Source organism: Oculina patagonica, chromosome 4 (genome assembly GCF_052425735.1).
Source record: "Oculina patagonica isolate OP01 chromosome 4, crgOcupat, whole genome shotgun sequence".
NCBI lineage: Eukaryota > Metazoa > Cnidaria > Anthozoa > Scleractinia > Oculinidae > Oculina > Oculina patagonica.
Window position 1 is genome coordinate 7,917,858 of NC_135761.1, and position 19,199 is coordinate 7,937,056.

Consider the following 19,199-nt stretch of genomic DNA (forward strand, 5'->3'; position numbering starts at 1 on the left):
TTAACCTAAATGCTGGACACAGTTTTACTGTGCATCATGATACGTTTAAGACAAGATAACTTGACTGCTGGTATCTGCCTTTAGTAATGCAGGTCATCGCACAAAATCTCAGGGTGAAGAAAAAAATTGTTTGGCATTTCAATCCATTTGGCACATGTTATTTTCTTAGCAGCATTACATCCAAGTGTTCATTAAGTACCTGACAACTCAGGAGGTTGGGAGGTAGGAATTTCTTCCAAGCCGTACTTTTACTTGATTTTGCTTGATGCGCGGCCGCAAGCTTTTTACTGAATCCAGAGCGCCAAATTGGCGCGGGGTTTGCGGATTATCACGACTTGGAAATGCTTTAATGTAATACATTGATAAAGGATGGCAAAAAGCCCCATAAGGTCAAAACTAACACAATGAGGCCCGAAATTGAAATTATTTATAGCTCAAGTGGTTTTGCGGTGTTGTTGTGGTTATGTAATGGATACACGTGTTGGGTGAACATGTTTTCCCTATTTGTCACAAATAGATTGCTTTTGACGCGAATTTTTTCATTTTAAAAGAGCAAACAACTGAAGAAAACCATCTTGGGTTTTAAAAACAAAACAAAAGCTGACTTGAGACTCCGGCAAGGAGAAAGAAACGGGACGATTTGAGATAATTTCTTTACATTCCATTCTATATACCGCTACCCGGGTATACATTTTTTTTTTAAACAACATGAACGGCCTACTTGTTTTGATCCTGATCCAATTTGGTCTGATGCGGTGGCATGATTTCGTTTTAAATTTTTGTTATTCCAGACCATTCCACTCCGCATATAAATGAAGAAATCTTTAAAGCCCTAATTGGCCTACGAAGGGCGGATACGCGCGAACGCTCGAAACTGTCAGCTGGTAAAAACCTGAGAACGGAACGTTTACTTGATGAAATCGACAAGTCAAGTGCGTGTTGGCACTGGTCCATGGACGCAGTAAATACTTTAAAAAAATACCAGTCTAGAAAATTAATTAAGAAAAGTCAAGCACGTCTTCTTTATTCAGTTGATATTCGCGTGACTTCCTTTACACTTACAGTTCCTGATTTAAAACACGCTTCAGTATGTTAGGTCCCTTGGGCTATAAATTCAGTGCATGTCTAATCCCGACGGGAAGATGAAGTTTCTGCTGTAAAAAATTGTCAGTTATGCGTGTTAAAAACGGGAAATGAGGGTCAATCCATTGAATATGCTATTGATATGATCTAAATAGTACTTGAACAATCAGTGCCGTTGAAACTTGATTCTCCTCACGCTTGTTCCAGGGGGGGGGGGGGAGGGGTTATGTACGAAGTTCAGTTAGAGGACTAAGAGTTGTGCCCGCCTTTAGTCTGAGATAGGGCATAGGTTTTGCTTTTTTAGTTTTAAGCTTTCTTGGTTTGAAATAGAGCATAGTTTCCAATGACATCGTAGAAAAGTATATATTTATTTTGTTGATCCGTAAAAGGATCATGAATAAGAGTAAGCGTTCAACCAAAAACATAGGATAGAAAAAAGGCTTGGCGCAAATAAAATGCATGCATTCGATAGCGATTACAGTGAAACTGCGAGTCGGGAAACCAGGCCAGGTTAGGCCTTAAATAGGTAAGGATTTTTGTTGGCACGCTCGAAAAATGTATTGAAAAACATATATACCAATCTTGGCAATCTGAAAATGGGTGTCTTGACCAAGGCACCCCTCCCCCTCCCCCTAAAATTCCGAACGCTACACCCCCGGATTTGATTTGTGACTGAACGGGCTCAAAAGTAAACATGGAAATCATTGTAAATGTGTTAAAACGTCTTCCGCTCAATGAAAGGAAAATTCTCGAATAATAAATCATTGAAAGGCTTTTATCTCTATAGTTGGCTTACACAGCTTTCTATATACACCCCCGACGTTCACTCAGTCAGTCGAGTGCAAAGGGGAGGAAGACGACCGGAAATAAGATCCGCTGAGCGGAAACGGAAGGGTTAAATTCAAGTTGGTGAGTTTTGGACACAAATCAAATCCATCGTTCAGAGATGTAGCTTGACTCGATTATAAAGCCGCAAGCATTTGTGTTTTGAACAAACTAAAGCAACGCCGTTTCAGGAGCGAAACAGACGGATGTTGAAGTCCTTGACGACGATCTGAAATTGTGCAGCTACGCGCAAGCTCGAAGAAACATTTGAAAGGTAAAGTTGCCTTTTTCTTGCATATCGTATAGTTTGTTCGCTTTACTGATCGCTTTTTCGTATTGCCACGAGGTTTGCAGCATGCTAATCAACAACTCAGTCGCTAATAATTTTCGTTCTTGTAGGCGTACTTCACTTAGCTAACGTTGTCTGCTTGCGCCAGTCCTTTTATATTTCATCCTTGGAAATATACTGTATAAATCACGTTTGTTTCGGTGTGAGAGAGGGATTCGCCAAAAAAAAAGGCGCTTCTCGTTGTATAAAGCCTTTGTAACAACCTCTCGTCCTTCTTCGAGAGGAAAAGAAACTGTAAGCAGTCCCTGGAACGTAAGCCCGGGCGCAAGGCTTCCATTTATAAATTTACGCTAATGACATGTCTGCAGGGTAATAATAGAACCTTTTGTTCTCAAGTATTAAAGCAAGAGAATGTAACACCACAAGAATATTCGCGCCAGATTTCTGTTTTTGAGTTATCTTTTAAAATCTGGTCATGTTCCCGATCGCGCTTATTCATGAAGGAGACTTAATTTTTACACTGCACCAAGTTAATATGTTTATAAGTTTATTTTGACGCCTGTTTGCGCGTGATCTTTATATGTTGATTATCAACGGCTATAATTAGCTTTTCACCAAATCGCACTGCGTATACGACGAAAATGCCGCCATCTGTACAATAGTTGAGATGCGAAAGCCCGGGGCGAAAGCATGCCAAGCGATCAGTAAATTTCTTTTTAAATGATTCATCGCGTACAGGAAATGATTTCAGCAAACATTGAAATGCGACGACGCATTTCAACATTGATTTTTCTTTTGTTGACTAAAAACAGACGGTTCTCCTGTTCGTGCTTTTGTCTTTGTAATCTCCTCTCATTTATACAAGCACAATCGACCGACTGATGACAGCGGGTCAAGGTCACACTACACATTACTCACGTACAGTTTCACCAGCATACAGTCACACAACGGCGTTGCGTGACAGTGTGACCCCTCAAAAAGGCAACAATTTGCCAACCATTTTCAAATGCAATGTTCTTCGTTGTGTCCATTTCGGAACGCTAGGCGGGTGTAGAATTGAACTGGCGGTACATTAACTTACCGTGCAGAAACAAACTACATGTTTGACACGTGCATGATTAGGTCACGTCGATGACGTCATCACTGACGGTAAAACGTGCCTCTAACTTTTCCCGCCTTTTTGATGAAACGAATGTGACGAAAACAAAACAAGCAGGAACACTGCACGCGAGTAGATTTAGACAAAAAAAATGTATTTTAGTAGCAATTTCCAACAGTTCTCTGAAATGCAATACATTGAAACGTGCTTGCGAGATGCGGAACAGCTAGCTTATTTAAATCCGCGGCCAGAATTTTAGCACATAATAATAATCCGCATATGTGGTTGACAAGCTATGCCCGGTGCAGCTGGCTGAACGATTTGATTGAAATTTACTTTGCCTTGAACTGAAACTAGTCTAAGGTAAGGTTTCATTCAAACTTGGAAGAGGAAGAGAGAAACGCGGGAATGAAACGCCTACAGGCTAGTGTATGCCCCAACTATTTGTAACGGAGACTTGAGGAGCGGCACCAATATTTGAACTGAAGGATTTTCAAGGACCAGGTTTTGAGAACACACTACCCCGGTACTTTAAAATAAGTCAGTCGGCCTGTTAGGTACCACTAGAATTCATCAAAAGGTACGTAACGCTATTTTTTCACGGATTTGACAGTAGAATTTGGAATCACTGATAATGAAAACAAGAAATTTCAAGAACTCTGAAGCAGTCAAAATCCAAGGACCTAAAGACTTTTAAGTTTGTTCTTCAAATTCCAGTTCTGTTCAAAGAAACCAGTTGTGAAAGCCCTGAAATGTGTACCTGAAATTATTTCAATTTTAGTTCCCACCATGTAAACAGCCTATACACAGTATAGTACAAGGATTTATGTGGTAAGAAATTGAGCGAAAAACATTTCATCTGCAAAATTTCCAAAATCGTAAAAATATGAAGCCAGTAGACTCATTTCATTTACCAGAGGTTAAGTGACGCTTCTAAAATCACTCAAGCTCCTTACTTATAATTATATATATAATTCCCCTTTCAGCTAGTCTCGGGCTCGATGATAAGTTTTACCGATTCAGTGCCCTCCATAAAGTCATTTTTGAGAATTTTGCGGATGGGAAATTTAAAGAGAAAGACTGCAGTATCCCTTAATTGATCATTTTCAGACATTGTTTTAATCTGTCCACACTCAATGAATTTGAAAGGATGAATAAGATTTCGCGTGATCGCAGGTTTGAAATAGCTCGAGGTAATCAAACCATTTAGTTGACAAGTAGCTCTCAATTTGTGCTTGTCTCAACTTTGACGTTCGTCAACAGCCAGAGTCTGTCTGGGTTTTTAGGTCTACAGTATACAGGGGGACTTTAAGTTGGGTATACAGCAGGATACAGTATTTTACGCTAAAATTGGGCCTCTTATGGGTTTAAAGTATACTGTGTTTTTCCAAACTTTGGTATTTTGAATGATTTTTGGGGGAAATTTTGGGTATACTGGGTACCTGTTTTTCAGGTATATTGGTATACCACTTACCCCCCCCCCCCCCCCCCCCCTTGCCGACCCAGAACAGCTTTTTTGTGTGAAATCAATAGGAAAACCACAAGCTGTTATTGGCATGGAAAGGATGTTACTTCGGCAAGATCACGACTAACCAGTGTTGACTAGAAAGTTCCGGATGCTTAGAATATACGTTTAATGAAAAAAGATGTCATCGACCAAGCTAGCCAAGTTTATTAAAAAGAGTGCAGTATACACGCGCCAAACAAAAGATCTGAAAGATAACTAAAGGTTTCAATCATATCGAATCATAGTTAAGAAGTTTTCTACTTCTAAACATTTTTTGAATCGCTTTTGAAGTAAATCGTGTTTGGCTTTACACTGATTTTTCTCTCATTTGAGCATACCGCCCAACTCATCAATGCGAGATCAGAGCCAAAGTCACGAAAAATAAATGTTTTTTTGTTCGAGTTCAGTTCCTTACCGGGGCCGAGAAACGACCCGCTGATCAAGGGATACGTAGGCTTCATGCATGCGCAGCGCACGTGAAAAATTGTCCTGAGACTTGACACTTGAAAAACGTGCAAGTAAACGTGATTTGGCTGCGCGTGACTTAAAAAGTGTTTTGCGGAACTTGCTTCGCATTTTTGTTGTGATATAAATTTGAACAATATTTTGGTAGTGTACTGAAGATTACAGAGCCCAGTAAGGGCCATACAGTAAAGATTCCGACATATCATAATGCCTTGGAGCATTATTTAAAAGATCAGAAAAAAAAAGAGGACTCCGGCAATGACTTGTTTACGATGATTGAAACATCAAACTCAAGCTAATTCCCCCTCAGTTTTGCACTAATCAGTGCTCAACATTCCTTTCTGGATAACGCCTTTGCTTTGTTTCAAGCGAGGTAGAGGTTTTTTAAACCATTTTGGCGTTCTTTAAGGGAAACCAATTCGCAAACAAAAACGTTTGCCCAAGTTTCCACTTGGAAAATTTACCCAGTTTATCGTCGTCTCTTGACAACTGATACAGGACAACCCACCTCTTTATTTTTAGCCTTAAAAAACGGAACATCGACATTAAATACCGCTTAACTTCTTTGACTTCTTTAAGGATGAAATCTAATTTAATCTAAACTGAAAGGGTTACTGCAAAAACAACTCAAGGTCAAGCTAGCTGGCTGGATTAGAAGAGATTATTTTCTGGCATGTCAGACCATTTCTGACTATGCTCACGCATCAAGCTTTTGACTTTCCCATTTTGCCTTTGGCTCTTCCCAGTAAGGTCTGGAAGTAAGATAATTTTTCTTAGCGTGCTAAAAATAAAGCTTATTACTTTAGTGTCGAGAGATTTGGATCGTTTCCATTTTTGTCACGATTTGTTCTTTTGTTCGCGCCCTCTTGTTTTGAGTAATGTACTTGAAAACTGGTGTTGACTTCTGAGCTATCAGTTTCTGTGCGATTCTGTGAAACAAATTGCACGAAAATCACAGCTTTTAGCGAAGTACAATTGTATCTCCGCGATCCTACTTTTTAACCAAAGAAGCTACGATGAAGTTTATTTAGAAAGGCAGATTTTAGTAAACAATATTTTCAAATAGATCCGACGAAATATCCGGCTTGAAGAAATGCTGGTTGACATGTATACGACATCGGGTGCCTATTTTTTGACTTTCATCCAAATATTAGTGAAAGATGTCGAATTTTCTTTCTTGTATTTCAACGTCATTTCATCGGTGTGGAGAAATGTCTGGCTTAGCATGGTTTAAGCGTGTCAACTGTGGATAAGATGCAGAAGAAAGAATGATATATCCCCGGGGCCCGGGGATATATCTCGTTTGAAACCAAAGACTTATTCTTTGCCCGCGGTTTAACCTTTAACCCGAGCACATGAATCAGAAAGATTGTTTTACAGTTACGGATAACATTATATAGTGATCGATCGTCGGAGAGCTGGCAATTCCCCGTGAGAGATGAACAGCAATAACGAATGAATCTTGCATAGATAGGTGAGTTGCAAAATATTTATATGCAGCATTTTTCGTAGTTTTGCAACAGTAGCAAGCGCTGTGTTGCAAGCGCGTGCACAAGGCGAATGCAGACACTTGATTTTCGCGCTCAAATTGGGAAGTTAGCGCTTGGATGTTGCATTGTTTATACGTATTCACACACGCGCGCGTGTCGGCGAGAAGTGGTCTTGAATCGAAACAGGAAACATTGCTTTCGTTTGCAACGGCTCTGCAGAAGATTTTGTTGTGACAACTCTGCTTTTATTCGTAGTTTGTTTCTGCAATCGAAAATTGAAGCGCGCTTCAGTTTCGTTGCAAGCTGCAATTTATGTTTACTACGTGATACTGGGGATTTCCTTGTCGATTTCCGTGGCAGGGCTGGGTGCGTTCAGTATATACGGCGCCAAAATTTCACCTGGATTTTTATACAAAACAGATGTCACACTATACACGGAACTGATCATAATCGGGGACGGAGAACTTGGAAAACAATGAGAAGAATGCGAAGAATCCGACCGGGGGAATGTAGATAAAGCCGATGTCCTCAAATCTTTGCAAGCACGTGAATGGACTTTTGTATGCGTGCATCGTTGAAATCGTGATTTTTTTTTTCTTAAGGGTCACGTTCAATCTAAAATGTATTAAGGATGCGATTGGAATTCCAAAAACGTTTTTTCCTTTGGAATACAATCGTATGAAAGCAATTCAAAAGTCGTTCTTGCTATATGGAGCCAGTGTCCTACATCTTAACGAGAAAAGAAACTCTCAGAAACTAGGGAAGAGTTTAGTTGATGACCTTGTGGTATTTCTATTTATGCCGAAGAAGATGTTTATTGGGTCACGGCGGTTTTCGAGAATGTCAGATCAACTTTTTCCACAACAAAGACCCGAAAAACATGAGTGTCATCAAAAGAAAAGAGTTTATAAGATTTAAGGTTTTCCTGCTTACATAGATGCAGATCAACTTTTTCCGCAACAAAGACCCGAAAAACATGAGTGTCAAAAGAGAAGAGATTATAAGATTGAAGATTTTCCTGCTTACATAGAAACTAAACGTTTCAATGAACAGATCATCAGCGCAGCGAGATTCCCTTTCAGTTTTGCGCCCCAGCGGTGCTGCCTGATCGATTACCTCTGAGCTATCTTTCCACCTGCTTCAGTTGACATGTCTCGAATATTTCCAAAAAATGCAATCACGAGATGCCGCAACGAATCGCAAAATGGGAAAAAGTCCAACATTGTACGAATGTTAAGACTAAAAATAAGATAAATTTCGAGGGTTTACCTTGTTTAGCATATTGCATGAGGTTTCTTAGTTGTAGAGGTCGAAAGGCGATGAGTCTCTTTTCTGATGTTTATTTTTCTGCCTTCTCATTTTTCGTAATACACCTTTGTCAATTCTATACCCGATAGCATTATGCATAAGCAGCTGAAAGAATTATGCAGCGGAAAAGTAAACCCATTCAAAGCTAATCTTCACCTGTCACATTCTTTTGTAAACATGTGTCTCCAACCGCGAAAAAGCAACTCTCCGACCATGTCCGGAAATGTGTGAACACAAAACTTCACTGCGAGCATATTCTTCCGGCAGAACTGAAACTGTGTCCTTAAGGCCGTCTGAGGTATTTTTGTTGGCAAAGAAGGATCCGATTTTACTGAGCCAGGGAATAATTTATGTTCCTAAAAATACCGGAAATTCGGAAGTCTTTGGAAAAACCGGTAAAACTACTAATTGCACGTTAATATCTACCGATGTCAGGTGTGTACGTTGCCCGATTCATTATCTTTGTTCGCTTTTCACCACAAGGGCGTGGTTTTAAAACATATTCGCAAATAAACATACTGAGTACCGGAAATGTGGTTGGGTTTAGTGCGTCGTAATGCTATATGTTTGATAGTCTGTAAGGAAACACTAGACTGAAATCATAAGATAAACGACTTCTTGAACTACAGCTTGCAAGCATTGACTGCACATCATACATTATTTGAGATCACCTTAAATCGCCGGCAGATAACCTTTTTAATTTCTTCCATTTGTCTTTAACGCAGTAGGCTGGAAATGTGGACCGAGAATAAGATTTGACTCTTAAACTTTACTGAGGGTGGGTTTTTGCTACTTTTTTTGCATGTGTGTTGATGATATTCACGATATACTTTATAAAAGTAAAGCTGGCTAAGCTATGTCAGCTGAATCGACATTGATCTGTATATTCAATTAATATTACCTGGAAAGTGTAGTTGTTCGTTTTAGAGGAGAGATAAACCTTCTTTTGATCTTGTCTCAGATCACAAGTTAAAGCATAGTTATCTCATTCACGTTTTTCGACGTTTTGCATGTTGTTGTTAGGCGATGTTGTCGTCGTCATATTATTGTTGTTGTTTAGCTTTCGTTTCAGCTGAAATTTTTAAACTAAGAGGTAAAATGTGTCGAGTTACAGTAGTTAAGTATGGGGACTCACCCCTTGGGTGTGGCTCTCGTTCAAAGCTGCGATGATTCGGGAATAAGGCAGTAATTTGGCGTCCTTTTTGGCAGACCTCTCAGACTTTGTATCATCAGTGTAATAACCTTCTTTGATGTGTATTAATGACGAGGCGGTTACGAAGTAAAGTTTTTGTAAATGACCAGCTTTGGTTATGTAACTGATTCCTCTTATTCCTAATTTCATGTACATCTCCACGGAACGCTGTTGAATGATATGTCGCATTTCTATGTTTTGCTTCGTCTACTGGGCCGTTCATATCTTGACTTTGGAAAATTGCCCTCGAGTATTCAACAGATAGCGGTTTAATGCCACATTAATGAACAACAAATTAAATTCAGTTATGTTTCATTAACGATAAAAACGCAGTTATCTGAAAGTATCATATCTTGATAAGGCACTTTATAAAATACCATACTTTTTTATCTTAAAATAATACAAGGTACATTAATCCTTAGCGCTATACGAATGACTTTTTCGCCATTTGACTACAAAACGTACCCCCACGGGGATAGAAATTCTTTGCATTTGAGTTTTCTAAACACTGACAAAATAGTACAAGTTAAAATGAAAGCAGTTGAATCACTTTAGAGGGCGTTGTAAACAAGTAAAACTAAATCTGCTTGAACTGATTTACTAAAAAAATCTCGTTCAGGCGGCTCCCGACAAAGAAACTTTTCCTGCTTAATAAAGATGATAGTACAGATCATCTCTTGGCTATATATAGGTACCGTATACGTTTACTAATTAGCTAATTACGTTACATGATTGTTTAATTGGCTTGTTAACAGGCTCTCTTAAAAGGAAAAATCGGGAGATCTCTTCCCGGCAGAGAGTGGACTGGGGAGAGCTTGACAAGAAGGCGTAGTTTCGAATCATTTTACTGAACATGGTCAGTACATGCATGTATGCATGTTTCGTTGATTGCCTTTGTACTGTCGGCCATTGAGAATTGAAAGATCAGTGTTCATTGTTTCATTTTTAAGAAGATCACTGAACGAAAACCGGCCGAAGAAAACTGGCTCCACGCTAAGTGGTTTCACAATAACGGATTTGACGGATTTATCGATTTTTACCGCAGGTTAACAATTAAGGAATATTAAAAATAAAACATCTGCCGTGTTAAGCTAAGCTTGGCAGCGGATCGACCAAAACTTTTTGTGAAGCACGATTTAATTGCTTCAATGAACGAGCTTTTGTTGAATCCAGAAAAACTGCAGGAATAAGAAAATTGACGGAGGGGAAACCCTTAGTAGCATGCAAACAGTTTTGCACACTATAAAGAGAACTGTTGAAAGTTTTTTAACGGTTAAAAACTCTCATTTACTAGCTTTAATGAAAACTTGATCCTGCAAACAAACAGATTTTGTGGGATTTCGAGCACTCCATAACCTTAAATGTTCTAATGCGTATTGACCCCTAGCGATCTTGGTACTCTGAAACGAAAAATCCTCAAAGCCCTTAAACTGACTACAATGCATATTGCGTGCCTCGCTGCAGGTAGTCTCTCAAGTTTTACCAGATTTCAAGCTTGCCGGACATGCTTTCTGCGGTAGGTCTTTAGGTAGGTCTGTATGCATAAGCTTCTTCAAACAATTTTAAACAAGCAAAACTGGCCTTCAGATTTAAACCGGTGCCAGGCTTAATAGGGTGCATCCGTTTTCGAATTTATTTGACAAACAATTCTATGTTTTCTATGATGTCAGTTAGCCAGGGAAGTCAACTCAAGACACAGATGAATCATTCGAATTTTGCAATTTCAGTTTTAGAGAATAACACAACGTAGGTAGTGAACCAACAATTCTCTCAGGCAGCTTATCCCAGATTTAAAACCATGCAAGGATTTTTGTTTATGTTAAAGAGGCTATGTCACGCTTTTTCAGGGAATTCTGTTCCTTTTAAACTTTTTTTAACATCAAATGAAACCTCCGGTCTGAAATAGATATACGTATAAGAAAATGTATGAAAACTGTTCTTCTATGTTTAATAATAATCTTTGTTCGTTATGTGGCCGAGTTTTTTGGAGAACAAGAACATTTTTATTCTCATTTGTAAGCTTGCAACTCAACTTTTAATTTAGCAAAAGAATCGCCATGCAATTGTTCAGAGGCGTAACCGATAGTCAACCCCATTGATCTCTTATGGTGCTATACTTAACGGCGGCTATAAACTGAAATCAAGACAATGTCTCTTCTATTGATCTTTAGTGAACTTTCTATTTCTCAAGACATTTTGTCGTGATTATGTGATGATATTGTTGGGAGAAATTTAATGCTGGTCAGTTGAGGATTAAAAGGATACAACATCTATTTTCTCTGGAGGATTTCTGTTTATTTACATTAACCTACTTAGAGAAAAAAAAGCACTGAAGCAACAAAGACATGCCCTTGTGGGGAACCTCTTGAAATGATCCGTGGTTTGCCGTGATTCCGTACTTTGTATCATAACGGAGGGAAATTATGCTTACGTTCTCTACATAAAAGGCTAGTTTCGTGTTTACGTGTGGACCTCAGTTCTACTGGATGACAGGCCTGGTGCATAGACCTTGAATGAATCATAATCGACGCAACAATTTAACGGTAAGAGCCGTGCCATTGCCTACCAGTGATTTCTTCCAACATCTTTCCACTGTGATTGAGTGGTCGGACCAAAGTTCAGGTCCATCGCCTGGGCCTTGTGCACGAGAAAATATTTTCTTGCCTTATCAACGAATCACGTTTCCGGCAGTTTTGATTCGAAATTACAGATTGTATGGTCCGTTCGGACGGGACAATTTGCGGAGAGAATGGTCTGGTCAGGTTAGAGGGTACCCTGTTCCATTTCGACATTTTTGACAAACGTTAACTGGTTGGTTCGTTTCCCACTGTTCTTTTCCGTAGATTTGTGTCCGTTCAAATCACAAGCATCTACGAAGCTTGGTTCAATTTTTTTTTTTTGCACGTTCACCCAAAAACAAAAACAAAAAAATGCAGAATCGCAATCACCAATTCATTAAAAGAGAATGGAATCTTCTTCTCCCCCTTTGTTATAAATCGCTTTCTGACTTGACTCATTGGTTTGTTTGTTTATCCAGTGTCATTCCCATTTTGCTGAAAAGGAATCATGCAAGAATTGATCACTGAAGAATGTCCCCGTCAATCAGCCGTCATCTTTAATGTTAAACCCCCTTTTTAAAGAAACCAAGCTGTGTCATTTCCTTTCATTCAATACCAAATCAGCTAGCTTTTAGGGTTTTACCAACAAGCAAGATAATTCGCTTTCTTATCGACGTTTACATGTAAGCTCGCTAATAGCGTTTATTCCCAGAAAGACAATTGCGGTTTCTACCAATGTTTCAGCAAATCAAATTTATAGTTTGTTTTTTCAGCTGCATAAGTCGGAGTATCATTATGGTGTATTAGGGTATTTCTAATCCTCCTAACTGCTTTTAAGTCTTTTAATGAGAGTTATATTTCAAAAAAGACCAAGGGTAATTATATCGTTTTTGTAAGACCCTGATATACAAATGAATAAAGATAAGATCAAGATGGCGTCAACGATCTTCAAACAATTTTACAGCCAATTTTTTATAAGATCTCTGTTCGTAATCTATCTCAACTTTCCCCTATTAAAACTGAATTAGCCATCCTTCTGCCAATTTGGCTTATTGCTACCATTTTTTGCCTGCTATTCTACCTTGATAGAACATATTTTAAAGGGGCACTGTCCACATGGCAAACCTTAAGCATAATGGTCACGGTCTAGTTTTTTTTTTTAAAAAAATGCACGATATTTTTTATCCTTTATTCAGACTTAATTGGACAATTCGGACAGACATTTCCAAATTCAGAATTTGAGTCTTGGACAAATCCCCCCCCCCCCACTAAAAACTACCGTTACCGTTTGCTTTCCCGTCAATATGTTTTAAAACTGAAAATCTTTATCGTGGTGTTATAGCCGCATTTAATATATAAGCGAAGCACCGTTTTGACTAAAAACGTAGCAACCTTTCCGTGATACTAGGTGCCCTATGTGGCACTGGGTATTTGGATCCAGTAATTTCTTTGCAAAGAATGTTTCTATGCCAAGTGCGAGTACGTAGTGAAATGCTTTGATTTACACTTTTGGCGTCTCGATGCTTTGTTGTCAACAAGTGGGGTTGGCGAAGTCTAGAAAGCTGTTAAGCCAAACAAAGCATGAAAAGAAACTATGTTAATACATTAATCAGCTAAAGGGGTTATATTTCACACTAAAATACCAGGAGAAATTATTCTTGTTGTGGTACAAGACCGTCGGTACAAGGCATTAAACGTAAATGTAAAATGCAGTTATTTCTGTTGTTCGAAACATAAAACTGTTTTTTTTTCTTTTCCTGGAGATAGAGAAAAAATTTAAAGATGGTTACTTAAATCTCGGTAAATGAAATGAGAATAATTCAAATCTTTAAAATTACCCTGAACGAAACTACACTAGCTTTTGATTGGGTTTGGCACGCGCCTGCGCAGTGCGGCAGTCATTTATACTCCGTGGAACTCTAATTCAGTTCGGTATAAGAAAATAGTAAAATAGGTAGTAATGAAAACTTTTTTATTGAATCATGTACAAGTCTTATAATTGCGTGATCAACAATACAGTATAATCCGCTTTCGTTTTGCAGTGTTACCGTATTTATTCGATTAATCGCCCTGGGCGCTTATTCAATTTTTGGACCTTGAGAGTGGGCGCTTATTCGAGGTGGGCGCTTATTCGAGGCTGGGCGCTAATAAAATGTTCACGATTTTCAGCAAATAGTAAGTCAAATTTCGTAACAAAACAATAAATAATAACAAAACGTAAAGATGTACCAAAGCAGAATTTTAACTGTTCATTGAAAGTTTATGTAAAATACTAAGAAAACTCGGTCATGGGGGAAGTCTTCTTTGTAGTACTTAGTCAATTTTTATATAATCATTACTCCTCTTGCGCACTTCTCTTATTTTTGTGGGGTTGGGGTGGGCGCTTATTCGAGGTTGGGCGCTTAATCGAATAAATACGGTATTAGTATTGTTCATGTTTTGGAACGTAATCTTTAAAAGCTCCAGTGCGTTCCTGACATAAACACGAAAAAAAACTTTTGATTTTTTATGGCTGACATGCTAGCCAGCCAGATATAAAATTAAGCCAGTAAAATGTGAAAGCTTTTCCATACACTAATAACCTTAATTGAATTTTTTGAAAAAAATCGTTGTTAGGTTTGTTGTTCATACATTCCGTAAAGTTTCGGGGATAACAATATAACGGCACAAGCTGCCCGGTATGTCGTTGGCTACCCTGCAAGCAGAGCGAAGGAGACTTTGCTCGCAGGGTAGTCGACCGTCAAATGGACGAGCAAAAATTCCCCAGAACTACGCAACGATAAGACTCGCCGCTTACTGTGGTGAAATAAAGACCAAAACTTTCTAAACATACTGTAAACGATGTAAGACACAATTGTTGGGGGGCTTTAATCGGTCTTTAATCGGATCTCGGAGGAAATGATATCATTTTAACCTAAAATGGACTCGTAAGTTTTAAATATTGGGTAGGATTGTTGTACTGTCCGGCACTAAAGTGTGGAGGCTTATATTGCTCGCTGGGGAGAAAACGTTTTTATTCAGTTCCGCAAAAAACGTTGGCGACTCTCAAAATTAGGCTTTTTTGTTGTGGACTAAAGGTATCTTCTATTCTCTCAATCTTCTGTTTTCAGAACTAGGCAATCAAATAGACGTCAGTCGTGAAATATTGGTTAATTATGGGTTACTTATCTCTAAAAAACAAACTTTATCCACTCTTACCTGAACGTACAAGATTAACAACAAAATTAAGGACTACTTTGTGTGTGGCATTTCTCCTGCGATATTTTCGGACGTCAAGATTTCCGGAGTTCTTACATTATTTTCCTTGGCATGACGCTTTACTCTCACAGTGCCTCCCTTTATCCGGAAGTTTAAACAGGTATCGGTAGATTGTTGGTGCCACGTGGCAAAAATGCTGGGATGCGCGCGCGTGGGGGTCCAGGCTGTAGTACCTTATTGTTACTTATTTTCGCGGGTACTTAATTTCGCGAAAATGGAACGGGCATATTTCGCGGCGCTTAATTTTCGCGATTTGGCCAAAAATCCCTAATTAGCATAAAAAAATACAATAGAAAACGTGTGAAATAAATGTTCGCGGGTCTTTAATTTCGCGATTTTTTTAAGGTCGCGAAAATCGCGAAAATTAAGTCCCGCGAAAATAAGTAACAAAAAGGTAATCTCCAAGTTACTTCATGCTACGAAAACCGGAATATAAGCAACAAAGGGACACTTAAAAGCCTTCTGCCTTCGCTGAACAGATAGCTTACTGGCTTTTTATAACATTGACATTTTTAATTTTACGTTGAACGTTTTATTTTGCATGTTACAATGTGTCTTTTACGGCCCTTTAGCAGTCAAATAAATGTGATATCATTGAGTCTGTAATTCTGGTAACTATGCATAGACCCTGCATAGTTTTACTTATCGTGAAGTCAAAGGCGGTTGAAATTAAAAGCGCAAGATAAATTGACTGAATCGTTGATTGGAAACTATTTTAATTAACTAATTACTGACCTTTTACCTGATAATTTATGTTTTTGACGATTAATAGCTCAACACAAAGCAGCTTCTGGTTTTTGGATAACAATACTACCATTCAAAGCAAACCGGCAAGGAATTCATAAATGACCAATTAATTAAATTGTTGCAACAATTGTTGGACAAAACTGTGAAAAGCGCGAGTGAAATTCTGCCCGATTTTCCAAACAGCCTAGGATCTGATCGATGTACACTTCTTGTGGCATTAAATGTTTGAGCATTGCAACCTTAAACTTTTACTGTATTACAACAATTTTGCTTTGCAATTAAAAGGTTAACGCTATTAGCTGATAAACGACTTCGTATAATTGATTTCGGTTTGCTTCCATTGGAAATAACAGAAGAAAGAGAAAGAATTAATTGTTTGCAAATTAAAATGGTTCCACAGCGAACAAAAGAACAATTGAATGAATGTAAACTAGGAATGTTGAAGACGCCGCTTCAAAAAGCTTGTCAATAACAGGTCTTCAATTGCGGTTTTATTTCTTTTTGGAATATGAATCTGTTTAAAATTGTTTGTTTTGTAACAGTGAGGTCCTTGAAAAACGACATACAAGCAGAAACAATGCATAATTTTTGCCGGTTATTGTCAACCTCTCTGATCAACAGGGAAGCTCGTTTATTTTACCGCCGAAGTTATTTACAAGATTTGTTTCAACTCCGCCTTTAAGCTCTGCAAAGGCATCACGCTATATAAAGAAAAGGTGTAAATGTTTGCGTTTTCTAAAAGACATTTTGGAATAGCTATGAGGGGGTCCCGGGGAGGGGGTCTTTCTTTATGTTTGTAATCAAATGATGTTTATAGGTGAATTATAAAAAGCACAGTGTCAATTGGTATGTATCAAGTTTGGCTGCAGACAAGAATAACGCATTTATCTTAATTTGGATGATGAAAGATCGGGCTACGATACAATTAGGTCTAACAAAACTGTTTGTGATATTTGTTTTCTTCTTGTAGGGTAAAATGCAGCTTCACATTTCCTGGATTTTGTTGGTGTCCAGCGTTTCTCTATCAACTGCTGAACTACCAAGTGACAATGATAACGAAGGTAACAAAAAAACTGATATATTTTATTAATTTCAATTTAGTAGCGACCCAAACACTCGATACAACACGGCGCAAGACTACGCGCGTTCAACAGCGTTGCTAAGAAATTAATTTAATCTAGGAGAGGGCTAGCGCAATCACAAAATTCAAAGTTAGGGGATTCCAAAGATTTTGTGATGGCCGCCTTGCTGAAGTGAATGAAAGGCAAATGTACTTTTCATGTGCGCTGTTTTGTAACACAAGTGCGAAGCTTTTGAGAACTTTTACCCGCATAGTATTAAAATAAGCGACGCAATTGTTTCGTAGCTAGGAATATCATAATACATCTTCAGAGATTTATTTTGAATTGATTTGATTTTGAGTACTATACAGTAGTTACATTCAACGCCCTGCGGAAATGTATTGGTGTATAAATGCGCTGTTACACTATGTTTATAAAACTCGATTCCGGTGCACGAGCTTTACGTGAGGTTGTTGATATGTGAAACGTTTTTTCTTGTCATTCTACTACTCTTGTAGGGGGAGTGGGGAGAAGTGTCACGAACACAAGGGGGTGGGGTGGGAGTGAGTTGTTAAAGGAAAAATGTCGATATTTCAAACCCTTTTTTAGCGTACAAAAGTACGTTTAAATAAACGGAAAACATAAAAAAAAATACATTTCTAAAGAAGAAATACACCAAAGAAGTGTTACCGTATTTGGTGTGAAACTTAATTGAATTTTTATGAATGACCAAAGCACCTTGCCCTTTGCTCAGTTGTCTCCGGCTATAATTTGTAAAAAGGTAATATTTTGATTGTATTTTTTAACAGAGGAGGATTCTAGCCCCAGGATCAGGCCAGATTTCTGGCTGTATGGTGACATAAAACTATCGGACCACCAGAAAGTGCTGCTTGATATACCAAGCGGAGTGGATGACTTCATTCTCCCGCGAAAACCGCCGGCCGCCACCCGAGAGAAGACCTTACTGTGGGAGGGAGGGGTTATTCCGTATGTGTTTGACTGCAGTTTGCGTAAGTTATTCTGTAAGTTATGTGAAAATGACCAATACAATTAAACTTTGCTTTCATCCAACTCGGAAACAACATTGTCGACCAAAACGTGGCAAGTACATTTAACATGTACAATTTCAATTGATTTACTGCAATAACGTCTTTTCAATACTCATCTCAAGAAGTAACGTTCTTATATATGAAAAATGTGTAACTATACGTAGATAAACGAAGAAAAAATAACCGTCTTTCTGTCTCTACATAGCCTCGCACACAATTTCTGCACTACACTTCTGTTATACGACCAGGCATTTGCGAAATTGAAGAAAAATAACCCTTAAAAAACTTATAACTCCCGTTTCTTTGTTACATTTTAGAGAATGCACTGTTAGTTATTTTCGCACCCGGGTTTTCGCGATCCTTTAATTCTCATGTATGTCTCTCTTATTACGCAGAAAATATGCCAGAACTTCAAAGCATTGTTCGACTAGCTATGGATGACTGGCAATCTAAAACATGCCTCAAGTTCGTGGAAAGAAAGGACCAAAAGGACTATGTCACTTTTTTTAGAGGATCTCAGTAAGAATATTTCTCTTATTGTCATTTGTTTCATCATGACCCGACACTTCTTTTTGAAGTAGGAAGGACGAGCATGCTATCCCCCAGGGTAACTCCCATATGTAAGGGACTGGGATGCTCATCGGAAAATTTGAATAAAACCCCTAAAAAAGACCAATTTGGGCGCGGTTCAAGCTTGTTTTCTGCCCCTAAATATGCATTTTTCATTACGAACAAGCAAGGCCGCCACCACAGTATGACGGCCAGAAGTACATAATCCAATCTCACAGTGCTTGCTATTTTTACGTAGGAAGGCTAGCTAGGCAGGCTGTCTTCGTGCGTTTTTATTTATTGCAGCCGAAAAAAAGCGCGAGCGAGAAATGCTTCAGCGCGATTGGTTGATATACTTCGAGCTACTTCGTCATTTCCTCACGCACCTCGCGTGCACTCGCGCGCAAGGACGTTCTAAAAATATCCTACACGCGTATCTGATAGCACGCATCCCAATGCTAGATTATGTACTTCTGTGAAAGCGTGTTATATTTCTTCATATGCAACCCTAAACAAGACCTTGACGGCTAATTTTATTGCCGTTTTCTCCTGAAAACTCTTAGGCCCGGTTCAGACGCCGATCTTTTCATGAGCCGAACCTAATTCCTTGAATTAAGTACATGAAAAGATCGCCGTCTGAATCAAATTAGAACGGCTATTTCAATTTGGGCTCACCCGTTCTTCCCGCCTGGCTTGGCCGAGAATTTCGCCTGTGGAAC

At 38.7% G+C, this 19,199-nt stretch overlaps 1 protein-coding gene across 5 annotated transcripts in view; it reads left to right on the forward strand.

Moving 5' to 3' along the window:
• The first annotated feature begins 1,953 nt into the window (after window positions 1-1,953).
• LOC144649315 (uncharacterized) overlaps window positions 1,954-19,199 on the forward strand; it is a 33,387-nt gene continuing 16,141 nt past the window's right edge. The window contains exons 1-5 of one of the 5 annotated variants that reach the window (XM_078508790.1): window positions 1,954-1,992; window positions 2,100-2,182; window positions 16,792-16,882; window positions 17,692-17,892; window positions 18,327-18,450. In XM_078508790.1, the coding sequence (XP_078364916.1) occupies window positions 16,798-16,882; window positions 17,692-17,892; window positions 18,327-18,450 (410 nt within the window). In that variant the 5' untranslated portion in view covers window positions 1,954-1,992; window positions 2,100-2,182; window positions 16,792-16,797. The other 4 variants (XM_078508789.1, XM_078508791.1, XM_078508788.1 and 1 more) reach the window with 4 other exon arrangements.